Genomic DNA, 21,598 nt, shown 5'->3' with positions numbered 1-21,598 from the left:
GACAGAGGGGGAGCGGAATGGGCAGAGTAAGAGAAGAGGGAAACCGTCGACCGAAAGCTTGCCGACCGATCCCCCTTGGAGCTTAAAAAGAGGAAAATTGTGCCCCTCTTCTGCCTGGCAATTCTCCGAACTCTAGCTGGAGGTGCCAAGGGGCCAGAGTGCGCAGCACCGGGCAAAGAGCATGACACCAGCAAGAAAAATAGCGGCAGTCGCAGCAGCAACAATGGCAGGTGTACGGCCGACACTCCCCCACGCTCCCAGACGACGCCCTCCTTCAGGAACAATGGGAGACCGATTCAGCAGAAGTCCCGCCCCAGTCGGGCAAGGACTTTGCATTGCCTCTGCTGCCTCTCTCTCTCTCTCTCTCTCTCTCTTTTTTCCACTCGCCATGTCATGCACGCTCGAGACCTGCTTTCGATCGACTCACCCGGTGCTGTTATGCGTATGTGCCTTGTGACCCCCTTTCAAAACGAATCCTTCGAGTCGGTCGACGGCAGGTGTAAGGAAAGAGGAGGGGGAGGCGAGGGGTATAAGTGCCGTTGTCTTTTCCTAAAGTCGGTCGTCAAAGTCGTCGATGGGCCCCATCCATTGCTTCTGGCCCATGCAAAAGATCGTTGAGAGAAGAAGCTCGTCCCGCCCTATTGCAGATGGCCTTGGTGTCGCTCAACACAGAATGTCCTTCGTCGTTGTCGTCGTCGTCGTCGTCGTTGTCGTCGTCAATGGGAGCGTCAAAGAAGAGGGAGGCAGAGCTGCCGCGCCACTTTCTTTCTTTTCCGAGTCCTCAGCCGGTCCGGATGGCGGCTTTCCTTTTTGGGGAAAAAGGGAGAGAGATGAAGGATGCCCGCTACTCGCGCAGGGGCGTTGATGACAATGTGGGAGAGAGAGAGAGAGAGAGAGAGAGAAGATTGCGGGCGTACCTTAGATGCCTCTATCGCGTCGTCTGCCCGCCCGTCGGGTGATGGCCGTCCGTGTGTGTGATGGGGCCGTACGAAATGCCGTGGAAGAAAATAAAAATAAAAAAGGAGGGAGAAGCAGGAAGAGCAGGAAGCCAAACGCTCAACGTTGCGTGACACGCGTCAAAGGGGTACACGGCGGAGGATAGATGGAGCGTGTGAGCGGTCTGCACTAGCCCTACTGCTGCTAAAACGTTAGTAGTGGCATAAGTAGCAGCAACACGGCAAGACGCGCAACTGCAGGATTAAGGAAAAGGAAAGTGACACGAAAGGAAATATTAAAGTGCGCAAGGGCAAAATAGGCAGGTCACAAGATAGAGAAGGGCCGGCTCTGTTCAAGTCGCGTCCCGGCTTGGCTTGGCCCCGACGGGAAAGGGCAACACCAGTGTGTGACGGTCTACTGTGAAGGTCGTCCCTCCTTTGTGCTCTCATCATGGCTCATCTCCATGACGCTGTACTGACCTCTGCCTGGCTTGTGCTCTCGCATCGGCTCCGTGGGTTGGGGATCCGCTTGTAGCAATAGCGGAACCACGTGCGGGGTGGGCGGAGCAAAAAAAGAAAGCGAGACGCACGCAGAGCCAGCCACAGTTATGCAATCGAGCAGCGGGCGAGCACTTCCGTTCACGCACGGCGCGGTGCAATTTCGATGCAGTCCAAAGGGGGAGAGCTCCATCTGTCCCCTGTTTCTTCTCATTTGGTGGGATGATGTCCTTGGTAGGCAAATAGCACAGCTAGCCGGCCGTGAGTGACAGGTAACAGGGTTCAGTTCACGGTGTTCCGGCATCTATCGACGTGAAGAGAAGGCAGACAGGGCGCATAATTTTTTTTTCGTAGACAGGAGATGCAACGAGGAGAAACTGGCGACGACGAGAATGGATAATTCGACCGCCGCTGAGGAATGCTCAGGCTGCCTTCAGCGGACTTGGATCACGCTGAGCGGGCGGGAAGAGATTACCGGTCTTGCGAGAGCCGTCCGATAGCGTAGCCAGCATTGGGAAGCCTCTTTCTGGCAGCACCACTCTGATCCACCAGCGCTGTTGCTTGAAGTGGCAGGATAGCACGCTGCTTCTCGGTTCTTCTTTTCAATCGCTTCACCTCTTCCCTGTGCGCAGTCACGGCATGCCACTCGCTGGTCATTTTCTGGTCACTGCCTCTGCTACTCTTGGCCAAGCGCGATTTCCGTCTTTCTTTCTCCTCGCTTAGACAATATGCTACTCTGCCCAGACCAACTTCAATGCAAGCTTTGCTGTGCATTGGACGATTGATAGCGTGGTAGAGCTATTCCCTGAGAACGCCGTCGCTTTTCTGTCTTGAGCAACCAGCATGACCTCGGCGACGACAGAGCTGGCCTCGATGCCGTCTCTCGGCTTCAATCTCGGAGAAGAAGACCATATCCATATCAGCGATCAAGAGAGTGTGCTTCAGCCTCATGCTGCGAAATCGGCAATCTCGGTGCCAAAGGAGCGACCCGAACTTATTTCTCTAGAGACGGAGAAGTTGGCAGGACAGGAATCACTTGTTGTGCGCAAGACGTACATATGGGAGGTCATCATCGTCATCGTATCCTCGCTCCTGGCGGCATCGATGGCCGGCCTGGGTCTATACTCGATCAAACTACCCCTGGTGATGTTTAGCATGGACGACGAGCACGGTGTCACCGTCTACCGTGGTGTCTTTGCCTTTGCGGCAGCCTTTGCCGGGTGGCTCATCTCTTGCGGCTTCGCCTGTGGCATTGCCGCTGTCGTCGGTCGGTTCTGCATCTACAGAGGAATTCAGGGACACCGATGGCTTGTGCTTCCTGATACGCTCCGGGGCAGGCCCACGCCCGAGTCGGGATGGGCACTCTTTGCCGTAGGACTGTGCGTCGTCACCGTCTATGGAGTCAGCCATTCTGCCTCCAACGTCGTCCTCATCCCGTACCAAACGTACTTCAACGTCACTTCTGTGCAGACGTTTTCCGTCGCCGCTCGCCACAATGTCACCGGTGCCGATCTGGCCGCCGTCGAGACCCTCACGTCTTTTCAAGGAAAGGTGTTTCATACCCTCAATGGTGTTTCGCCCTCGGACCTGCGTTCCATCCCCTTGCCTGGATCAGAAGGAAAGCCACTGCTTCTCAACACCTACCTCATCGTCAACTGGCCCTCGGTACGCGTCGACTGCCGCTCTCCCAACGTCACCTGTCAGACGGCGACACAGGACTGCAACGCAACGCTCGCCTGGGACTACGCCGTGGCCCACTATGCATCAAACGCCTCGCTTGTCGTTGGCCGCAAATCTGGCATAAGGGACCACGAGGAGTACAAGGTGCCTCTCGCATCGCTCAACCTCAGTGCGAGTGCCGTGGCGCTGCAGCTCGAGTGCAACCTCTCGTCCTCTCCGCCGTTCTTTCTCGAGACGCTCATTTCTATCGCAGCGTTCCAGAATGCAGGCACAATCGACCGAATGCCGGATCGCCAAGTCGTCGTCAATGACTGGAGGGACGCTGCCTCCAAGGAGCCCGGCCAGGTGCTCGAGAAGATTATTATGTGGGCAATATTTGTGCGAGAGTCGCAGAAGTGGTACTGCGTCTCTCTGGCCGTCGTAGCCGTGCTGAATCTGTTGCTGGGTCTCGCCGTGGTGCGCCGGCCCATGCTCGATGTCTCGAGTGGCGCTTCCATCGCCAGATCGGCCATGCGTAGCCCGCACCTGCACGAAGTGGTGCTCTCCAAGAAGGAAGAGGAGGAGTCGACCTGGACCGGCAAGCTGCTGACCGCCGTCAGCAGGAGGCCAAATCGAGCGGCGCCGTGGAATCCCTCAGAGCGCTCTGGGAGTGGAGACGAATCGTCGTTATCTCTTGCATCTTCAAACACAGTCGGCGATCAAGCACAGCAACGGTTCAGGTGGAAAATGGGCCCCGACGGGCTGCCGCGATTCATGCCGCCCTCTCGTCCGCCTTCGCCCGAAATGGGGCAGAAGTAGCACTGTCACGTATTCCTCTTCCTCCCTTCTAGTCTCATACGATCCGGTCAGTCCTCCTTGCGATTTGTATATAACAAATCCTTTCTTCATAGTCGGTATGGTAATGATCCTTCGCATGGTGGCATGGAAGCGAATGTTGGTCAAAATGCGATTAAAATTGTGAATATCAATTTCTATCTATCATCATCATCCCTTGCCATATCCTCGAACCACTCTCTCGATGTCTTTCCGAGGCCCTCGAATGCCAGACCATGGCTCGTCGACTGGATGCCCAGCCTCCAGTCGCTGGCGTGAGTTAGTGAGATGGCCTTTTCCAGGCGCTCGACCTCGTCTCTTGCCAGGTCGGCATTGCTGCTCGCAATTGTTCTCAGCAGACCTCGACCTTTGACCTTTGCTCTACCTGAAGACGAAGTCGAGGCCGAGGCAGGAGCGGTCACGACCTGTAGCACGTCGAAGCGGATCGAGGATCCGCCGACAACGCCAAAGGCCTCCTCGAGGGAGCTGCTGATCATGCCCGAAATGGCCAATGGCGAAGGCAGAGCGACTTGGCTGTCTCTGGCAGTCGCGATTCTGCAAGAGGGCGGCACAACAGCGGCGGCTTTAGTCAGAGCCATGGCAGGAAACGACAGCATAAGGCGCTCACATGTCAAAGACGATATATCGATAAGCAAACTCCTTGACGTTTCTGCGTTGTAGCAAACCTTTGCTCTCAACATCGACATCTTCCTTCAGATTTCCGTTGGTTCCTGCTAGCCCTCGTTCTGAAAGTTTGGTGGTTCAAAAAGGTGATTGGATTGATAAACGCTTGCCCTCAATATGAATTTCGCGTAATCAGAACTCACGGCCAACGGTGTTTGCTCCGTTCGAGTGAGCGTCAGGCTTGTTCCCTTGGGCTTTTGTTGCTTCACTTTCCTGATGACCCCCGTGGCTGACAACAGCTCCATTGGTGCCGGCCTTCTGGCCCTTAGCATGCTCCACACGCTGTTCGGACCTCTGCCCGTCGGCCGCTGACGCCACCTCGCTCGCGGCCTCATCCACCTCTTCATCTGCATCAAAGAGGACCTCGAGGGCATCCTGGAAAAGTTTCATGCGCTCCATCTGCCCTTCGGATATCGTCATGAGATCAAACGCCAGCGCTACCACTGGTCTGGCTTCTCCTGTCTCCTCTTCAGGCGCGAACGACAGTCGCGGCAGCTTCGGATACCTCTGCGAAAAGTGCGTGAGGAGCACACGTTTCGCCCCCATCTTGGTGCCAACCTCGATGGCCTGTCCAAACGTTGAGTGGCCCTTCGTGTGCGCCATTTCCGGCTGTGAATCTTCGATTGTTGCTTCGTGCACAAGCACATCGACCTGTTTGCCCGCCTCGACAAGGTTTGCGCAAGGCCGTGTATCGCCAGAGTAAGCAAAGGAGAATGGTCGGTCAGAATTATTGCCTTCGCTACGAACGACGAGACCATAGCAATGCATGGCCCGGTGGTCCACCTCGGTCGTGAAGAGCTTGGCGCCGTCGAGCACCTGCTCAAGGCCAGCGAGATGAGCCTTGACCTTAGTTCGCTCTTTTATTCGGCTCTGCACCAGCCCGCTTACGACGCGCTCCACTTCCTTGGTCTGCCATCCGTCGAGCTCATCAACAGTGGAGAGCTCGCCTCCCGCTGCAGCTGCTGCCTTGAAGGACGCCAGGACGATCTTCCCCTGCTGGATTCTTTGTATCGTGTCGTTTCTCAATTTTGCCTGCCAAGCTTCATCTTTCTCTGAGTCGTCCTTTCCTGCATTTTCGGCATTCGTGACGGGGTCAGGGTTCACCCCGACGGCGTGGTCGAGGTGTTCACATTCGAGAAAGACGACTCCCTCGTTGTCTTTGGTCGTCTTGGAGAAGTCATCGTCGTCGCGGACGATGCCAAGCGAAAAAATTCGATCGACCTCTTCAAGGTAGGATCGAGTGAAGTTGTTGGCAATGACGTAGAGCCTTTGGGGCGCTGGAGGATCAAGCTTCTTTCGTTCGGCTAACAGACGGGTGACGCCCATGTGATGATCGCCGTGCACATGGCTGAGGAAGATGACGCGAATGTCTCGAAGGACATCGTTCACCTTGGCTCCGAATGCGCGACAGAGCTGTCCATAGGTGCCTTCACCCGCATCCAGGAGCACGTAGCCTCGCCCTTTTGGAAGATGAACGAGCGTCGCGCTCACGTTTCGATACTTGCTCGGCAGCGCGCTCCCTGTTCCCAGTGTGGTGAATCTGAGTCCTTCGTTTCCTTCGCCCTCGCTTTCTTTTGCCAATGTCTGCACTTTACGACGAACTTCGACAGCCAGATCGGCAAAATGATTCCACGCGGTCTCCTTTGCCTGCCTCAATTCCGGCTTCAATTGCCTAGTGCTCTTATTGTCGAGTCGAAAGGCCGCGAGATCCTCCGCCTGGGTCGAGTCCACCGGAAAGTTAAAATCGGGAGCATTACCCATCATCGGTCGCGGTGGTCCTGGAGGCTGGAGAGGAATCTCTGTGTCGAGACCAGCGGGGCCTAGCTTGTCAAAGCCTGTCAGGTGTAGCCTCGGCTCAAGCTCATACCCCGGCACACGGAACAATTGAGGGTCGAGGCGGCTCATGCGGAGATTGGCTAGAGCTGAAGAAGGGAAAGAGAGCTTATCGGCAAGATAGGGTCTCGAGGTGACGATGTGGTTGGTGTGGGGGAAGGAGCGTACGAAGGCCTGGTATCTTTTGCTGTCGAGGATGCTGGGGTGCACGGCATGTACCATGACATGCGCGACGTGGTCTCCTTGGCGGTAAGCAGTCAACTGTTCCTGCATTGATTCTGAAAAGAAAGCATCGAGGTAGTCGGGATGAGGGAGAGCCACCTGGATGAAGACGGCACCTGGTCTCGATGGCGCAACGACGTCGCTGCTCTTGATCGTAACCGTTTCCAGCTCCTCTTTTTCATCCACCGCTGCCGGAACAGCATCGCTGAGGACCTTGTTGGCCTTCTTGTGCTTCAGTCTCGCCACTTTTGCTCGACCGACAGCCTGCTTCTTTGACTGACTGAGCCATTCCCGGCGCCTGTCGTCGTCCCACTGGTTCCACGCCTTTGGTCTCTGGATTTCGACGTCTTTCCCCGCGCCCAATTTGCCGTAATTCTCGCCAGGCATCACTCCTAGATTTGCAGCCTTGGGAGCATCGAATTTGCCTCTGGACGGATTGCCTACGACAATGTAAGTCAGAGCAGGAGCCTGGCCATTCATTCGGGAGAAAGATGATGAGGCGACTGGTTCCAGGGGTGGCTCGTCGAGAGCAGTCTTGCTGGCCGTGGCTCGGTTCCTAAGCTTTCGCTTGAGCGCCTCGTCCTTTTCCAGCTCCACAGCAGCCGCTGCCGCCTCTTGCTCTTTTTGCTCCTCCTCGCCCTCCTTTGCTTCCTTTACTGGCGGCGGACGAGAGCCGTGATCGTTGGGAAACATCTGTAAGAGGAAAGACTTTGCTCGCTCCGAGGGTGGAAAAGCCAGATTGCTACGAGTATCAATGATGGTGTCGTTGTCGACTTTGCGTTTTTTGCTAGCAGGGGAGCTAGAATCCTTGAGATGTTGACCGGGAGGCAAGACGAAGCCAGTGGGGAGCAGAGGAAGCGCCTTAACAGCAATGTTGGTGTCTTGGAAGATGACAAAGTCCTCTTGTTCCTCTTCCTTTTCCTCGTTGGTATCCTGCTCCGTCTCCCTCTCCTTGCCAGTCTTGCTGCTATTCGAGGACGATAGCCTGCCTGTTGGACCGAAGGAGCTTAACATGGGTGCTTCGTTGACGCTGACTGCGATCCCATCACGCCTCGCATAGCTGCGTGCCGTGGCAAGCCAGTGTGTGAGTGCAGGTGGGCCGTGTATTCTCACGTTGCTTCGATGGCCATCGGCCAGCACCATGATGAGGCCCGGCAGTCCGCCGAGCTCCTCGATGCCCACGCGCGGCACGAAGATGTTCTGCAGTCCCTTGGAGAGGCCCTTTGCACCCCGCTGCACGAGTGACCGCGACGTGGCTTCGGGCACATTGAACACATATTTGTGCGAGTCGACATTGAGGATCAGGACCGCCAAATTTGTCGGATTGTCCGACGAGGGAGGGTGGAGTATCCGAAGGCTTGACTGCATCCTAGGCTTGGTACCCCGGTGTAACCACCAGGTACGCTCCAGGCCTAGGATTGTTGGTCTCCCGGGTCTGGCCCAAGAGGCGGCCAAGCAGAGAGGCCGCCTCAGAAGTAGCGTGGTGGGCAAGCTAACCCCGGTCAGCGAGGAGGGGGAGGACGACGTCTGGTATGAGCAGCGAGTGCTTCCTGACCAAGGCAAGGCCATTTGCAAAGCAAGAAGACAGAAAGTGACGCTCCAAAAAAAAATGTGCTTATGTAAGCGCCGAGTCAGGAATTTAGGCTTTCTCGTTTCTTCTTGCCACACCTCAGACGTCCACCATTCTCTAGCACGAACCATGGCACCTTCCACAAACAAGCTCAACGTCGGCATTCTCGGTGCTACAGGTAAGTGATGGCCCATATGAACATGGAGGAGTCGCAGAGGGGCTAACAAGGACGTCGCAGGCACTGTGGGCCAACGTTTCATCCTTCTCCTTGCCGAGCACCCCAACTTTACTATCCACACTCTTGGCGCCTCGAGCAGCAGCACGGGCAAGACGTACAAGGAAGCCGTGCTGGGACGATGGAAGCAGTCCCGTGCGGTTCCTGCCCACGTCGCAGACCAGGAGATGAAAGAGTGCGTCGCCAAGAATTTTGCGCAGTGCGATGTCGTCTTCAGCGGGCTTGACTCGGGTCCCGCATCGACTGTCGGTGAGTGCCTTCTACTATTGGACAAGCTCGGTGGAAAGCTAACTTTGGACTTGGGTAAAAGAGCCCGAATTCAGGAGCGCAAACCTGCGGGTGTTTTCGAATGCAAGAAATTACCGAATGGACCCACTATGCCCGCTCGTGGTTCCCCTCGTCAACACCTCCCACCTCGACCTGATTCCTCACCAGCGCGCCTCGCTCTCTCCCCAGCTCAACCAGGGATTCATCGTATGCAATGCCAACTGCAGCACAACGGGCATCATGCCGCCACTCAAGGCGCTCATGGACGCCTTCGGACCATTGGACAAGGTACTCGTCAGCACGTTACAGGCCATCAGTGGGGCAGGTTACCCGGGACTCTCGGCTTTCGACGTGCACGACAACGTCGTTCCATACATCGGCTCGGAGGAGGAGAAGATTGAGAGCGAGAGCAAGAAGATCCTCGGATCCATCAATGGGCCAAAGACGGCCTTTGATGAGGCTCAGTGCACCATTTCTGCTGCGTGTAACCGCGTCCCGGTGCTCGATGGGCACATGGAGTGCGTCAGTCTGAGCTTTCAGCGTCGCCCTCCGCCCTCGGTCGAAGATGTCAAGCGGGCCCTGCACGACTTTAGGTGCGAGGCCCAGGAGCTAGGCTGCCACTCGGCTCCTGCACAGGCCATCACTGTGCACGAAGAGGTGGACCGACCACAGCCCCGGTTGGACCGGGACCACCAAAATGGGAGTGGCGTCAACGTGGGCCGTGTCCGCCCGTGTCCTGTTCTTGACATCAAGTTTGTGGTGCTGTCGAACAACGTCATGATCGGCGCTGCCACGTCGTCGGTCATGAATGCAGAGGTGGCTCTGGCCAAGGGTTACCTTTCTTAACATCTTTATAATCTCGCTTTTAAAGAAATAGCATAGAGGCAGCACGCAACCTCGACTAAAGAGTGATTGTTTGCGCTAGATTAATGGAACGAGAAAGCAGGGGAGAGATTGACGACGTTTGAGATACATGGTTATCTAAAGAGAAGAGGCAAAGACGACTTGAGAAGTACAACATGTAGCCTCGATGCGTGGTGGGTGATCGATTAGGGTTTTGCTAGTCAAATATAAGATTAGGTGGTTGCTGACGAGTAAGTAAGGGCGCAAAGAGGGTGAGAGACTGTTGAGCCTAAGAAGAGACTCCTGTGTTACGAGCGAATCGGCTCGGGTCAGGGTTTGTTGCTCTGACTCTGGCGAGACGCGACAAAGTCAGCCGCAGACACGACGCTTCTGGGCGCTGCGATGCCATGGCTCGTGGAGCCCCGTGGCTTCTCCAGCCCGTCCGGCGGGGAATCCGTGTGCTTGTTGGATGAGCTGGAACCAATGAGACCGGCTACACTGGCTCGTCTTCTTCCATCGTGTTCGTCCTCATGCTCACGGTGCGCATGAGGTGGCGGGAGATGATGGGATGAAAGGTGAGATTGGTGTGGGTGTTGATAATGGTGAGACTGCTTTTGCTGATGCAAAGGCTGATGATGATATTGTGGACCTTGGCGCTGGTAGGATGAATGCGGCAAAGGGTCCCAATGTCCGTGCCGTGCATCTGCACCGTGTGCATGGCCGTATCCGGGCGGTACCGAGCGATTGTCATGCTCGCTCATTGATATACTGTGTCCTGGCCTCGTCGTAGAGGAGCCTTGGGTAGCCTCTCCAGAGCGTTGCTGCTGTGGATGTTGCTCGTCGATTTCGAGACCGCCGCCAGGGAGCGCGACACTGGACCTGAGTACCTCGATTGTGATCGGTGGTCCACCCTGAAGCTTCTCTCGTTTGACGAGCTTCGAATAGTGGAGGCCACACGCATTACACACTGTCCGTGCTCCATCAGGGCCCCTTCGCCATTCAGGCGTGTCGGTGGCGCCGCAGGCAGCGCAGCAACCAGGTGCCGGCGCCCGTGACCGCTTGCGATATTTGCCTGCCCTTCCTGCTGCCCCTGCCATGTTGCTATTGCTATTGCTGCTTGCCGCGCCGTCGTGGCCTCCTGGATTGGCAGACGCATAGTGCGGCACTGAAGAGCCTTCGCAGCCGACCTCGCCGTGCATGTGCTCTGTCTCGGCCCGAGGATAGTAGTAGGAAGTCAAAGGCCTCTGCTGTTGATAGAGTGATGAAGACGAGGATGAAGTCGACGATGGGAATTGTGGTCGATGTGAATGAGGCTGAACGGCAGAGAGGGCGGGAGGTGGCGGCAGAGCGCCGTGCACATCGTAGTGAGAACCTTGTTGTTTGCCGTAGTGATAGTGAGGAGGGGAGCGAGAATGTGATCCGACCCCATCAGGGCCCCTCTGCTTCGACATTGACGCCCACGAATTCGGACGATGACTCTCCGACGGTGAGCGTTGACGCTTCCTCATGCCGTCTGGGGTAAGGACATTACTGTGGTCTGTGGGTTGCAGGCGATTAACATGGGTGATGGGACAAGAAACCTCTCTTCGTTCTCACCTTCCTCCATCCACCTCTTCTTCGATGAAGGTTTGGCCACCTGCTTATAGTCGTCGTCTGGTCTTGGCATTGCAGTTTCTGCAGCGGCCCAGATGCTTCCCTTGGGTGGCGCCTTGTTTGTCATGAGCCGTCTGTCGTCCTGGGGGGAGGAGGGCATCTCGTCCATCATTGGAACCTTTTGGCTCACGCCGAGTGGCTTGCTAAGGATTCTCAATGGACCTGATTCTGAAGGCAGTGTGAGTTTTTGAATGGCACAGACATCCAGAAGTTTGAACCATGCTACACTCTCACCTGCAGCTTCAAAATCGGCAGCGAACTCCTGAACATGATCGTGGATCCTGCCAGTGAGGTAGTCGAGCTCTTGAACCTCTCCAGCTAGAATGTCGCCGTGTCGCTGATGGGCATCTTCTGCGAAGCTTGCTAGATCCATAGCTGCTCTTTGAATCTGAGGTAGTAGGTGGAGAGATTAGAAAGGAAGAAGAAAGCCACGTCACTGATGGAGGAGAGAGGATGACTTACCCTGTCGAGCATCTCGCTGCGGTAGTCCTTTCGATTCTTCGGCATTGCCCGTGTCGGCGTCTCGGGCCGAGCGTTGGTGCTTGGGCTGTGAAAGGTGCGCTCATTGTCGTTGAAGGGCGTGGAATCTTTGGAGGTCGAGCGCCGAAACTTCTCTTCCCCAGCTGCGCGCAACTCAGTTCTGTCTCCTTCTCTCCCATGATCGCCTTCATCTTCGCCCTTGAATTTAGGGCGATAGTGTTCCCACGACGACTTGTCGATGAGGGGAGCTTGCGTTGAGCGAATTCTATCCCCGTCTCCGCACCAACGATCAGACTGAAGGCCTCCTTTGGCGTGAGTTTCAAGGTCGACAGACGCATGAGGATATATGCCACGCACCAAGGGCACTGTGGCTGATTTTGCATACAACGACGACTGGTATGGCCTTGAAGGTGGTCCGCGCGAGTCGAGTGATGGCGACGTGACTGGCCCGGTTCCCTTTGCTCCTGGGAAAGCTGTGAACATGCTCCTTCCATGGAGCGTGGATGGCGAATGGCCTGTCATTGCTGTTGCCGGTGATTTGTTCCAATTGAGGCGCGGCGGTGGGTTGGGAGAAACCCTTTGACCTTCTGCTGCAGTTCGTCTGCCATCATTGTTAGAAGTGGCGGCGATAGACGAAGCAGATGATGTCGACGATGACGATGAGGGAAGGGTTGTGGCTTGATCAAGCGACCGAATGGGAGGTAGCTTGATCGCCTCCTTGCTCCTCGTCACCTCCTTCAAAGGTGGCGTCAAAACGCTGCTGCTGGTAATTTCGTCGTCATTGATCTGCCCCGCACCGCTCCTCGAACTAGATGCTGATGGAGAGGTGCGCTGATCGGATTGGGGCTTCCTTTCCTCGCGAAGCCACGACAGTCTCCCTGCCGGTGGTTCGGCTTCCTTCTCACCGATCGCCGTCACTTCGGGCGAGGTAGCATGCCCGACACCGGGGTCGGTGCTCATCCTCGATCCCGAACGGTCAAAAGATGTTGCTGGCCGCTGGTGTCGACGATTGAGGGGGAGAAAGGAGCTCGTAATGGTTGAATTTGCGTCGTCGCTCGGGTGAGATTTAGATGATGTGCGGGAGAAAGGTGAGGAGGTGGTCGACGATCTGGAAGGGAGTGTCGCGAGCATCAATAGGCGAGTAGATGAGATTGCCGCTGATGCGATTGCTTTGGTAGGATCAGGCTCCGATCACAGAAGCGATCTGTCAAGTCAGACAGGTAAGGCGGCGAAAGGGCGGAACGGTATCGGCGTGGTCACGGCGAGATTCGCTAGCGCGGCCAAACAATGATCGAAACCAAAAAAACCGTTGGCGATGGCGGAGCTGGATTGCCAGACGTTTTGATGGGAAGCAATGCCTAGAGAGTACCGTGTTCTCTGGTGAGACTGCGCTCGTTTGTAGAGAGAGCGGCCCGCGCACAGAGGTGGCGCTTTCGAATGCGATCTTGCCCTTTTTTTCCCTTTCTCTCAGACCCGTCCTTGGCCTTCGTGGCACTATATTGCCCCACAGCTTCCGCCGCCTAGACCGATAGACTGGCAGAATTTCAAGCCGGCCACGAGAGAAGAGCAACGCGGAAGTAGCACCCCCACGAACTAGTCAAGTGGCTGAGGGAGGACGAGTGGATGAGGCCGACAAGAGAAGCAAACGATGAGAGAGGTGCGAGACGCTGTAGCTCGATGTTGTCTGCCAGATCGTGGCGAGAATATCGGGGAGGACGAAAGAAAGCGGAAGAAGAGGAGGCTGCGTTACGTCTCGATCCGCTGCCGATGTGACCACCTGCCAAGTCGAGGCACATTAGCGATGAGGGCGCATTTCGATTTCCCAGTTTTTTTTTTTGTGGTTTTCGTATTCTTCCCTTTCTTCTTACAGGGCAGCCATCCGGGTGAAGTGTAGGCCTTGACTACCGGTGGATCTCGACGCGCATGCGCGGGCAGTTTGGGCTGGAGCCACACGACGCTCTGTACGTGAAGGGACCAGGTCTTGCATTGTTACGTTAGGCCGGCGAATGCCTGCACAGCACTACTGCAAGTGTTGCCGAATTATTCGTTCCGCCCACGCATGAATTATTCATCTTGATTGGGCTCCCTACCTGCCTGCAATGCCCGCCTGCAAGTTCATTTCTTGAAGCAACACGTACGTAGTTACTCTTTAATATTACCTCACTTGCTAATGCACTACTACGCTCAATTGGAGTAAAGAACTACTAGTGTAGATAGTTGGCCTGTCAAAGCACCGATGCCTCCACCTCGCCCTGCTCCATGATCGTTCCCGATAAAATTTGGAGGCATCCAGACCGAGGAGCTGAACTTGGGCCCGCACTAGCTGGCATTACAGTATGCTCCACTCGCCTTGGAAAAGCCGGTGAGATCTTGCCGGGCTCCACTTCCCTGCTAACCGCTAATGCCGGAAAGATGTAAAGTTGATCGATGGTCGAGAGTTGATTGAGCCAGGCCGGAATCCGAAGCCAATGCCCAGTGGCGAGCTGGCAGTGTCGCTGGCAAAGGAGAAAAGAAAAATCAACCGAAGGAATTCCGCTTGGCTGCAGCGACATGAATTGATCTGGCCCTCGAGACTCTTCATAAATTACAGTTCTCTGCACCAGTGCAGTAGTAGGCAGTCTAGCTGGAAGAGTAAAAATGCATGGATCGGGAACTGTCTGATGTGGATCCGCACTCATTTGCCGGTCCCTGTGCAAATTCCCCCTGCCCCCCTGTCCTCGGTGTTCTCTGCTGCCTCCTGGGATATAATTCTGCCATTTATTTTTCGGGAATCCCCCTGATGAAGTAGTGATACTAGTACTATTATTTCACTAATGACGGTCGCTCAGGAATAGCAACATATATATAGAGTCCGCTATGCAAGCTGCCCGACCTGAATGCCAATAATACAAAATCAGATGCTAGAGAGATTGCTGTCTCGGACCTTTGCTCGGACGCTGATAATAAATTTCCGTGCTCGCCACGCTCGCGCGCCTTGGCAGATGTCCCTTGCCTTTCTTCCATCTGTAGCCAATCAGCGGAGGTCCAATCACTGTGCACCACCACTGCACAGCCCGAGACCAATTAAAGGTCGGAAATGTCGGGTAAGGCCTTCTCCTTCTTTCACCCTCCTCGGTTGCGCTCAGGACCGTCCACGCGGGGAAGCGAGCGATTGAATCACTCCGTTCGAGGCTAGGCCTTGTCTAGATGTGCCACAACACTCAATTTGACATCGCAGCATCTTGCCGAGGATGATGGCGATTTGTTCTTTACGATTGCCGTGGCCTAACTGCCTTCCGTGCTGCCTCGAGATTCGTAATGTTATATTGTAGATGACGACCGGAAAAAAGATGTGAGAGGAAAAAATAAAATAAAAATGACAGAACTGGTGACAGACAAGATGACAGATAAACACAGCGCTGAGTGAACTAGTTCCACTGAGGATGGACGACAATCGATCCGTCAGCGCAGGTCATCTTGAGCACTACAATGGCACCGAACAAACTCACATCCACCCTCTCGGGCATTGCCGCCTTGTTGCTCCCTCCTGTACCACCTGCTCGCTGCTCTGCCTCCAGCTTCTTGCTCAGACTGCCACCGCCTCCCCCTCTCTTTGCGGCCGCCTCAGCACGCGCTTGGGCAGCCTGGGCTCGAGCTGCTCGATCGTCCTCGCCGCCTGCCGCGGCCCCAGAAAAGCCAGGTTGCTCCCCTTGACTAGCATCTTGCGTACTGCTGGAGCTGCCCAGTCGTTGTCCCTGCTGACGCGATGTCCGAGAGAGGCAGCTACCCATCCTTGGTGTATGTCTGTGCGCAATCGGCCCTGTCCTTAACGGCTTCTGGTGAGAGAGAAGATGGTGGATGAGTTGGGGTCTCTGGATCGGTCAGCTGTTTTGAAGTACCTGTTGCGTAGTTGGGCGCCAGCTGTGTTGCCGCGAGCAATGCGACTCGGCGTGGTGAATAGAAACAGTCGCCCCGTTGGCTGGGAGGGCGGGAGATGAGATCAATACCTCTCCTGAAGCTGCAGCTTGATGTACACGCGAACGCCCGCGTTGCAGGGCGGACTATGGGATAGGCGTCGTCTTTAACGAGACGTCACCTGGGTCCTGGGGAACGAAGAGCTGAAGGACTCTTGGACGAGGTTGACTCTACTTACAATTAGTTGCACCACCGCGGGGACGACAGAGCCAGGGGAGCGTAGTCTAAATAAAGGTGGGACCACGTGCGAAAACCTTGACAACTAACTTTTAAGTCTCAGCCCACGCTCGTTGGTCTTGCGCTATGGGCTTTGCGCTTGGCGCGCACTATAAATGGCATGCACAGTCTCCGCGTCTCCGTGGCATGCGAATCTGCGTGGAAGCGGCGGCTCTTTGGTCCCCTGAATGTTCTATTCGTTGTCCACCACGACCTCTGTCAGCCCATCGGCATCTTACAGTATGGCTCGCTTCGTTATTTCGCTGTCCTTTGCGGCCCTTGTCCTCGGCGTCCTTCTTGTTTCTCCCGTGGCGCATGCGCAGAACCAAGCGAGTGAGAAGCAGCTGGATCCGAATGCGCAGTGCGACCAGACGACTCGAGACCAGATCACATCGTGCCTCGACCAGATTGAACAGGACGAGTCAAAATTGCCTTCTGGTCCTTGCTCCAGCTCTGGTTGGTTTCCTCCTCGTCAGATCTTGCGCCATCACCATGCATTTATTAACACACACTCTTGCCAGACTGGACTTGCATTTGCACAAAGCAGGTTGGGCTCCAGGACTGCTACCAAAAGTGCAGGGGTCTTCAGCCTGTCGATGATGTCAATTTCAACAAGGGCAATTGCTTCAGTAAGTGACTGTGCAGTGCTGCTTATGTCGAGGTCGGGAGAGGAGTGCTGAAGCTTTGCACCTCAGACCAGCACGGCGTCGACATGTCTGCGCTGACCTACAGCTGGAGTCAGCTTCCCTTTGCTGTCGATTCCGGTGCCAGTCGAAACCAAGAGTGGGTAGTGGCACCCAAGTCTAGTGCGAGAGCGCCTTCAGCTGACCAATTTTCTCACAGCACCTCCTCAGGAGGTACTCCGAGCAATAGCAACGCATCTGGCAGCACTTCCTCAGTGTCGTCGTCCACGTCTTTGCCCTCCTCCACCGCACCGACTAGCTCTTCAATCTCGTCGAATAATGCCTCTGCCGCCACCAGCAGTCCAGCCGCGAGCCGTACTAACACGTCGGACTCGACTGTGTCAAACCTTCTCCCTGACTCCCACTCTGTTCTTGGCCTCACTTCGGTCTTGGGCGCTCTCCTTCTTGGCACTGCTGTGCTGTAGTCTATCTCGTCGACTCTCTTTAATCTAACTGCACTGTGTCCTCTTCTCATCAATGATCATGTAGCCCTTGTTAACCAAGCATCTCTTCAAAGTCCGTTGAAGAATCGTCGTATCGTTTTCTCGATTTACCCCCACGTTCGTTCTTCATGTCTTGTTGCTCCAAATTTATCGATATAGGTCGCGTTGAGCCCCTGCGCCAAGACTGGCTAAAATTTCTAAAAGACGTCAATTCGCTCGAGTCGCATCTTGTGCGTTTGAGGTGGCTGCCAAGATAGGGAAGAAAGAAAGAGTAAAAAGGGTACGAGGCGGCCCTTGCCAGTTTCGCTTTGCTGCCATTCAGCATCCCTCCTTTCTCGCCTTCTTGTTGCGGAAGCCAGAAGAGGCCCTCTTGGCGGCTACGATGTCTGTTCAACCTTGATCCCGGCCAGCACTACGTCGGACGATTGATTCGCCTCAAGGCCTCACCGACAGTCCGCTCGCATCGCAGTCACCCTTTCCGGGCCGGAGATTCAACCACACACGCAGAGGAAGCGGGGATACGCAGGTTTACAGAGTACGCCGGGTACTTGGAAGCCAAGAAACGACGCCCTTTGCGCGCTCCCTGCCCTGGCTCGTGTCCAACAGGCGTAGAGCTCCGACCAGCCCAAGGTGCCGGAGAAGAAATCGCAGAAAAGGAGATATAGGCTTTCTCCTCACGTCTTGTGAGCGCCACATCCCCGTCGCCCTCGCTGTCGGTACTCGGCCCTGACATCTTTCTACGTTCAGCACTTGTGCAAGAGGAGGGGGGGACGAGTTGACCGAGAGAGGGTCACACAATGGCAAACTACGTTCGTCGGATCGTCTCGGGTGCCAAGGCCCGCCATGTCGACCCTGAACTCAAAGCGGATCTGGACCTCTGCTACATTACCGATCGGCTCATCATCATGGGCTGGCCTGGGAGCAGCTTCGAGGCCCTCTACAGAAATAGCCGCAAGGAGGTGAGGAGGTTCCTCGACAAGAAGCACGGCGAAAAGTACCGCGTCTACAATTTGTGAGCGAGGCGTGCGATGGGTCAAGCGATCTCTGCGGGAGGAGACTGACTCTCTTCTTTCTAGATGCCCTTGCACCGAGAACAGATGTGAGCTTGCGTCTAGAAGAAACGGGATCATCTCTGCCAAAAAAGTGGAGGTTATGCTGACAATTGCCCACTCACAGACGAGGCAGGCGAATTCTACGGCGCTGTGTCCCGCTACCCTTTCCCCGATCACCATGTTCCACCTTTGAGCATGATTCCCATGTTTGTCGCCGACGTGACCGCCTACCTGGCCGAGGATCCTGAGAACGTCGCCGTTATTCACTGCAAAGGTTCGTCACTCGTCGCTGCGGCCGAAGCTCTTCTCGTTACTCACCTTGTGACAATCTTTACAGCTGGCAAGGGCCGCTCAGGTACCATGGCGTGCTGTTATCTCCTCTCCCTGCCCATTCTTCCTCCACCGCCCCAGGATCCAAGGAACCTTGGAAGCAAAGAGGAGAGGAAGCTTGCCCAGGCCTCAGCCTCGTCACCCATGTCAGACCCTTTGCCGCTTCCTGCAGAAGCGAGGGACGAGCAAGCAGAGGACCGGCTCGCCAACGGCATCGTCATGGACGCCAACAGTATGCGCCCTGGTATTGCTCTTGAGACGAGCAGCAGCGAGGATCATCCAAATGTGCCATGGATCGAGCCTTATCTGGCACAGTCGCCAGTTGCAGAGGAAAATCCATACAACAGCAGTCTCGCCGCACCAAACCAGATCGAGGTTGGAGGAAGAAAGGAAGCCGACTGCCAGTGCCAGGCTGATCAACGGCGAGTCAACGTCAACGACGTTGAGGCAGTGGCCGAGAGACTCAGGGCTGTATTTGAGCTGCATACATCTAGGAGGCTCAAGCCGGCCAAAGCCGCATCCTCGCCGAGAGTGCAAAAGTCCTTCTCTAACATTCGCGGCCAAGCTACGGAGCAGCAGCAACAGCAACAGGAAGCGAGGATGAGCATGGAGCAAGGCAGGAGAAGGCCCTCATTCGGATCGGGTGTGGGCAAGTTGATTCGCCAAAAGAGCCTTCAGAAAATTCAGAATCGTCAGAGGTCCAATTCTGTCGCCCCTCCTAACAATCGGCGGCCCAGTTTCAACCTAAACGAATTGCAGAGCCACACATCGTTACAAAAGCGGAGAAGCAGCAACGTCGAGACGGGGGTGAGACCAAGTCTGAGGGCTCTGGGTGTCAACCCAGCAGGGCGATCCTGCATCGACCTCTGCCAAGCCTCACCAGCTTCAACCGAGGATCGACTGAGTGGGGGTGTCCAGCCTCTGTCACCCAACCTTGAAATGGGCGCCGACCCTTGGGCTTCGTCTACCTCCTTTCAGACACCTTTCGAAAGCAGCACGCTCCCATCACCTTTTGATGAGACGCCCACGCGCATCAGTACTGGGCAAAGACTGATTGTCTTTGAGGACGACAAGAGAGCAAGGCAACATCGGTCGGCCTCCCGGTCTGATTCACACGTGCCGGGAACCTCAGCGACCGACTTTCATCACAGCAGCGACGGTTTGACGTTTGCCTCTTCCCTCAATGGCGAAGGCAATGTCCACAAACATGATCAAGGCCAAGGCAATGGGCCATTATCATCCGGCAACTCCATGGCACCTTCCCCTTCTCGAAATGGCAACAGCCGTACCCATGAAAGTCAACGAATGTACCATTCGTCATCTGGAATTCCTCGACTGTCCAGTGACAGCAATGTTGGAGCGCCAGAGCCTGCCGAAGAAGGTCCAAGTCAGCTCGACGAAGAAGAGGAGCCAGAGCAGCCACGTTTGGCCGTCTCTATTCCTTCTCAGAGACGATGGGTGGGTTATTGGGCCAGGATGCTCACCGACCAAGACCCTCGCGCGTGTCTCGACCCCTTGAGGACTTCGACGAGGCGTCGCTTGGTGCGCATCACTCGCATTTACATTGACCGGCGAATGACGGCAAAAGATGCAATTGGCTCAGGGCCAGTCCGTGCGGGCATGTCGTCACCCAACGGTAGCGATGCTCAATTCCACAATGGACTCGTCGGCAGCGTCGACAATCTTAGCATCCAGCTTGGTCGGTACGATGAAGGCCTCGTCTCGCGCGTCGAGAATTGGGAAAGGTCGGCAAGGCGTCGCACACGAGCATTTGGGATGCTGGACCCTAGCGATGCCGCGCCAGAGCTTTCGCCGGCGTCGTGGGAGAAAGACGGTGTTGATGCAGAAGCACTTAGCAAGCGCAAACGAGAGCAATTACAAAAGGAGGACGATGCAAGGTGGGAGAGCTGCGGTCGAAAAAACAGTGAGAGCAGAACCGAGTCGGACAAGAGGCTAGCACAGCACGGAAACGACCGAGGGGTCGGCCAGTGGGGAATCAATGTCCTGGGCGAGGCCGACCGTGTCCGCAACTTTGAATGGGATGACGGACCAAAAAAGGGCACCAGCAATAATGCCAACAACAAGGGAGCATCCACAGGCCAGCTCGACTACTTTGATCTCGTCCCGGAGGCTCGGCGTCAGATAATGCATGGCCAGCATGCTCTCTCTGCAATGAGCACGATTGACCTCCAAGGGACGTACCATACCACAGGTCCTGCAACTCACTCATCGATAAAGCGCTACATCTTCGAGCCTGGCAATTTATCTGCTTACCAGAATGCTGCTAGCGCTTCTCCTTGGACCGCCAGAAGCAATGGTTTGGAGAGCCACGACGGAGAGAACGGACCATCGGTATCGTCAACGAACCTCATGTCCAAGGTCACTGAATCGTTTCGCATGACACGAAAGAAGTCTATCGCGGCCATTCGTCCTCGGAGACACCGGAGCGATAGCGACTCTGGTCCAAATACACCGTCGGGTGCCGCCAGTCCTGCGCATCGCGTTCCTCCCGTCCCACACTTTTCAAGAACTTCGTCGAGTGATGCGCTCACCCCTGAGCATGGTCATCAGCGTCACCAAGGCGAGGCATATACGACCTTCGGCAACTCGATTCCGTGCTCGAGCTATACACCACGGTCCATGTCCTCCAGCAACGAGAGCCAGGGCGGTGCCAATGTCGCCTTTTCTGGCACAATTGCGGGCGGCCGAACTCCTGGCTGCAGAGACCCCTCATCATCTAACTCGCCCACGTCGTCGGCATCAACACCACCACCTGTGACGGGGCTTGTCGTCGATGCGGACCGTGAGCTCCTTGTCAAAGTCCTCTGGGGACGGACTGGCACTACGCACGCCAAGCTCCCCGACTGGTCTTCGGCTGGCTGGATTTGGATGATTCCGTCGTTTGAGGACCCGATGTGTTGCCCCACAGCTTCTGGAAAGAAGGCGAGAGTGAAGGTGGGCATGAGGACCGAGGCAAGATTTGAGAGACAAGAAATCGACTTTCGGAAAAAAGGATCGGCGGCGCCTGGTGGAGATGTGAGGGCTATCGGTATCGAGTGGGAGTGGGTCGATGTGGGCGAGGAAAACGACGAGGACGAGCAAACGGATGAGGAGTCGGAAGCTTAAGGAGCCGTGATGACCCGAATGACAGTGACGACCCCTGCGTGCACAGTCGTATCAATGCTAGCTGCTTTTGTCTGGATAGCG

General features: G+C 55.7%; 8 protein-coding genes across 8 annotated transcripts; 5 read left to right on the top strand and 3 right to left on the bottom strand.

The window, feature by feature from the left end:
- Positions 1-134: 134 nt before the first annotated feature.
- Positions 135-552, top strand: FA10DRAFT_82764 (hypothetical protein). Its single transcript, XM_025525733.1, has one exon. It carries the CDS (start codon positions 182-184, stop codon positions 455-457), a length of 276 nt encoding a protein of 91 aa, XP_025379290.1. The 5' UTR covers positions 135-181; the 3' UTR covers positions 458-552.
- A 1,724-nt stretch (positions 553-2,276) lies between these two features.
- Positions 2,277-3,911, top strand: FA10DRAFT_284990 (hypothetical protein; the record flags this gene model as incomplete). The annotated part of the gene is made up of 1 exon (XM_025523958.1): positions 2,277-3,911. One exon carries the CDS (start codon positions 2,277-2,279, stop codon positions 3,909-3,911), a length of 1,635 nt encoding a protein of 544 aa, XP_025379289.1.
- Positions 3,912-4,084: 173 nt separating this feature from the next.
- Positions 4,085-8,216, bottom strand: FA10DRAFT_300624 (hypothetical protein; the record flags this gene model as incomplete). Its single annotated transcript, XM_025524870.1, has 3 exons — positions 4,754-8,216; positions 4,555-4,672; positions 4,085-4,481 (listed from the first exon to the last, which is right to left on the bottom strand). Exons 1-3 carry the CDS (start codon positions 8,031-8,033, stop codon positions 4,085-4,087), a joined length of 3,795 nt encoding a protein of 1,264 aa, XP_025379288.1. The 5' UTR covers positions 8,034-8,216.
- Positions 8,217-8,350: 134 nt separating this feature from the next.
- Positions 8,351-9,710, top strand: FA10DRAFT_278727 (aspartate-semialdehyde dehydrogenase). Its single transcript, XM_025523484.1, has 3 exons — positions 8,351-8,413; positions 8,474-8,719; positions 8,781-9,710. The coding sequence occupies exons 1-3, from the start codon at positions 8,365-8,367 to the stop codon at positions 9,581-9,583; spliced, it is 1,098 nt and encodes a 365-aa protein (XP_025379287.1). The 5' UTR covers positions 8,351-8,364; the 3' UTR covers positions 9,584-9,710.
- Positions 9,711-9,746: 36 nt separating this feature from the next.
- FA10DRAFT_82680 (hypothetical protein) lies at positions 9,747-13,050 on the bottom strand. The gene is made up of 5 exons (XM_025525731.1): positions 12,071-13,050; positions 11,696-12,007; positions 11,468-11,621; positions 11,177-11,401; positions 9,747-11,117 (listed from the first exon to the last, which is right to left on the bottom strand). Exons 1-5 carry the CDS (start codon positions 12,842-12,844, stop codon positions 9,910-9,912), a joined length of 2,673 nt encoding a protein of 890 aa, XP_025379286.1. The 5' UTR covers positions 12,845-13,050; the 3' UTR covers positions 9,747-9,909.
- A 1,742-nt stretch (positions 13,051-14,792) lies between these two features.
- Positions 14,793-15,710, bottom strand: FA10DRAFT_265890 (hypothetical protein). Its single transcript, XM_025521257.1, has 3 exons — positions 15,592-15,710; positions 15,202-15,528; positions 14,793-15,129 (listed from the first exon to the last, which is right to left on the bottom strand). Exons 2-3 carry the CDS (start codon positions 15,481-15,483, stop codon positions 15,121-15,123), a joined length of 291 nt encoding a protein of 96 aa, XP_025379285.1. The 5' UTR covers positions 15,484-15,528; positions 15,592-15,710; the 3' UTR covers positions 14,793-15,120.
- A 331-nt stretch (positions 15,711-16,041) lies between these two features.
- Positions 16,042-17,168, top strand: FA10DRAFT_265889 (hypothetical protein). Its single transcript, XM_025521256.1, has 4 exons — positions 16,042-16,339; positions 16,405-16,512; positions 16,579-16,666; positions 16,727-17,168. Exons 1-4 carry the CDS (start codon positions 16,126-16,128, stop codon positions 16,989-16,991), a joined length of 675 nt encoding a protein of 224 aa, XP_025379284.1. The 5' UTR covers positions 16,042-16,125; the 3' UTR covers positions 16,992-17,168.
- A 638-nt stretch (positions 17,169-17,806) lies between these two features.
- FA10DRAFT_284984 (hypothetical protein) lies at positions 17,807-21,517 on the top strand (the record flags this gene model as incomplete). Its single annotated transcript, XM_025523957.1, has 4 exons — positions 17,807-18,021; positions 18,086-18,108; positions 18,186-18,335; positions 18,399-21,517. 4 exons carry the CDS (start codon positions 17,807-17,809, stop codon positions 21,515-21,517), a joined length of 3,507 nt encoding a protein of 1,168 aa, XP_025379283.1.
- Positions 21,518-21,598: the final 81 nt, after the last annotated feature.

This window comes from Acaromyces ingoldii (genome assembly GCF_003144295.1).
Source record: "Acaromyces ingoldii strain MCA 4198 unplaced genomic scaffold FA10scaffold_2, whole genome shotgun sequence".
NCBI classification, from domain to species: domain Eukaryota; kingdom Fungi; phylum Basidiomycota; class Exobasidiomycetes; order Exobasidiales; family Cryptobasidiaceae; genus Acaromyces; species Acaromyces ingoldii.
The sequence above is the reverse complement of the archived record's forward strand: the minus strand, read 5'-3'. Positions and strand labels throughout refer to the sequence as shown.

What these genes read in the sequence shown, in the direction of transcription:
- FA10DRAFT_82680 (XM_025525731.1), bottom strand. Translation starts at nt 12,844, where the DNA reads ATGCTCGCGACACTCCCTTCCAGATCGTCGACCACCTCCTCACCTTTC. An exon ending in TGCCGATTTTGAAGCTGCAG is followed by an intron (nt 11,402 to 11,467) that starts GTGAGAGTGTAG and finishes CACTGCCTTCAG; the next exon opens with AATCAGGTCCATTGAGAATC. An exon ending in GAAGAGGTGGATGGAGGAAG is followed by an intron (nt 11,118 to 11,176) that starts GTGAGAACGAAG and finishes TGCAACCCACAG; the next exon opens with ACCACAGTAATGTCCTTACC.
- FA10DRAFT_82764 (XM_025525733.1), top strand. Translation starts at nt 182, where the DNA reads ATGACACCAGCAAGAAAAATAGCGGCAGTCGCAGCAGCAACAATGGCA.
- FA10DRAFT_278727 (XM_025523484.1), top strand. Translation starts at nt 8,365, where the DNA reads ATGGCACCTTCCACAAACAAGCTCAACGTCGGCATTCTCGGTGCTACA. An exon ending in CGGCATTCTCGGTGCTACAG is followed by an intron (nt 8,414 to 8,473) that starts GTAAGTGATGGC and finishes AGGACGTCGCAG; the next exon opens with GCACTGTGGGCCAACGTTTC. An exon ending in GGGTCCCGCATCGACTGTCG is followed by an intron (nt 8,720 to 8,780) that starts GTGAGTGCCTTC and finishes CTTGGGTAAAAG; the next exon opens with AGCCCGAATTCAGGAGCGCA.
- FA10DRAFT_265890 (XM_025521257.1), bottom strand. Translation starts at nt 15,483, where the DNA reads ATGGGTAGCTGCCTCTCTCGGACATCGCGTCAGCAGGGACAACGACTG.
- FA10DRAFT_265889 (XM_025521256.1), top strand. Translation starts at nt 16,126, where the DNA reads ATGGCTCGCTTCGTTATTTCGCTGTCCTTTGCGGCCCTTGTCCTCGGC. An exon ending in TGGTCCTTGCTCCAGCTCTG is followed by an intron (nt 16,340 to 16,404) that starts GTTGGTTTCCTC and finishes CACTCTTGCCAG; the next exon opens with ACTGGACTTGCATTTGCACA. An exon ending in CAACAAGGGCAATTGCTTCA is followed by an intron (nt 16,513 to 16,578) that starts GTAAGTGACTGT and finishes TTTGCACCTCAG; the next exon opens with ACCAGCACGGCGTCGACATG.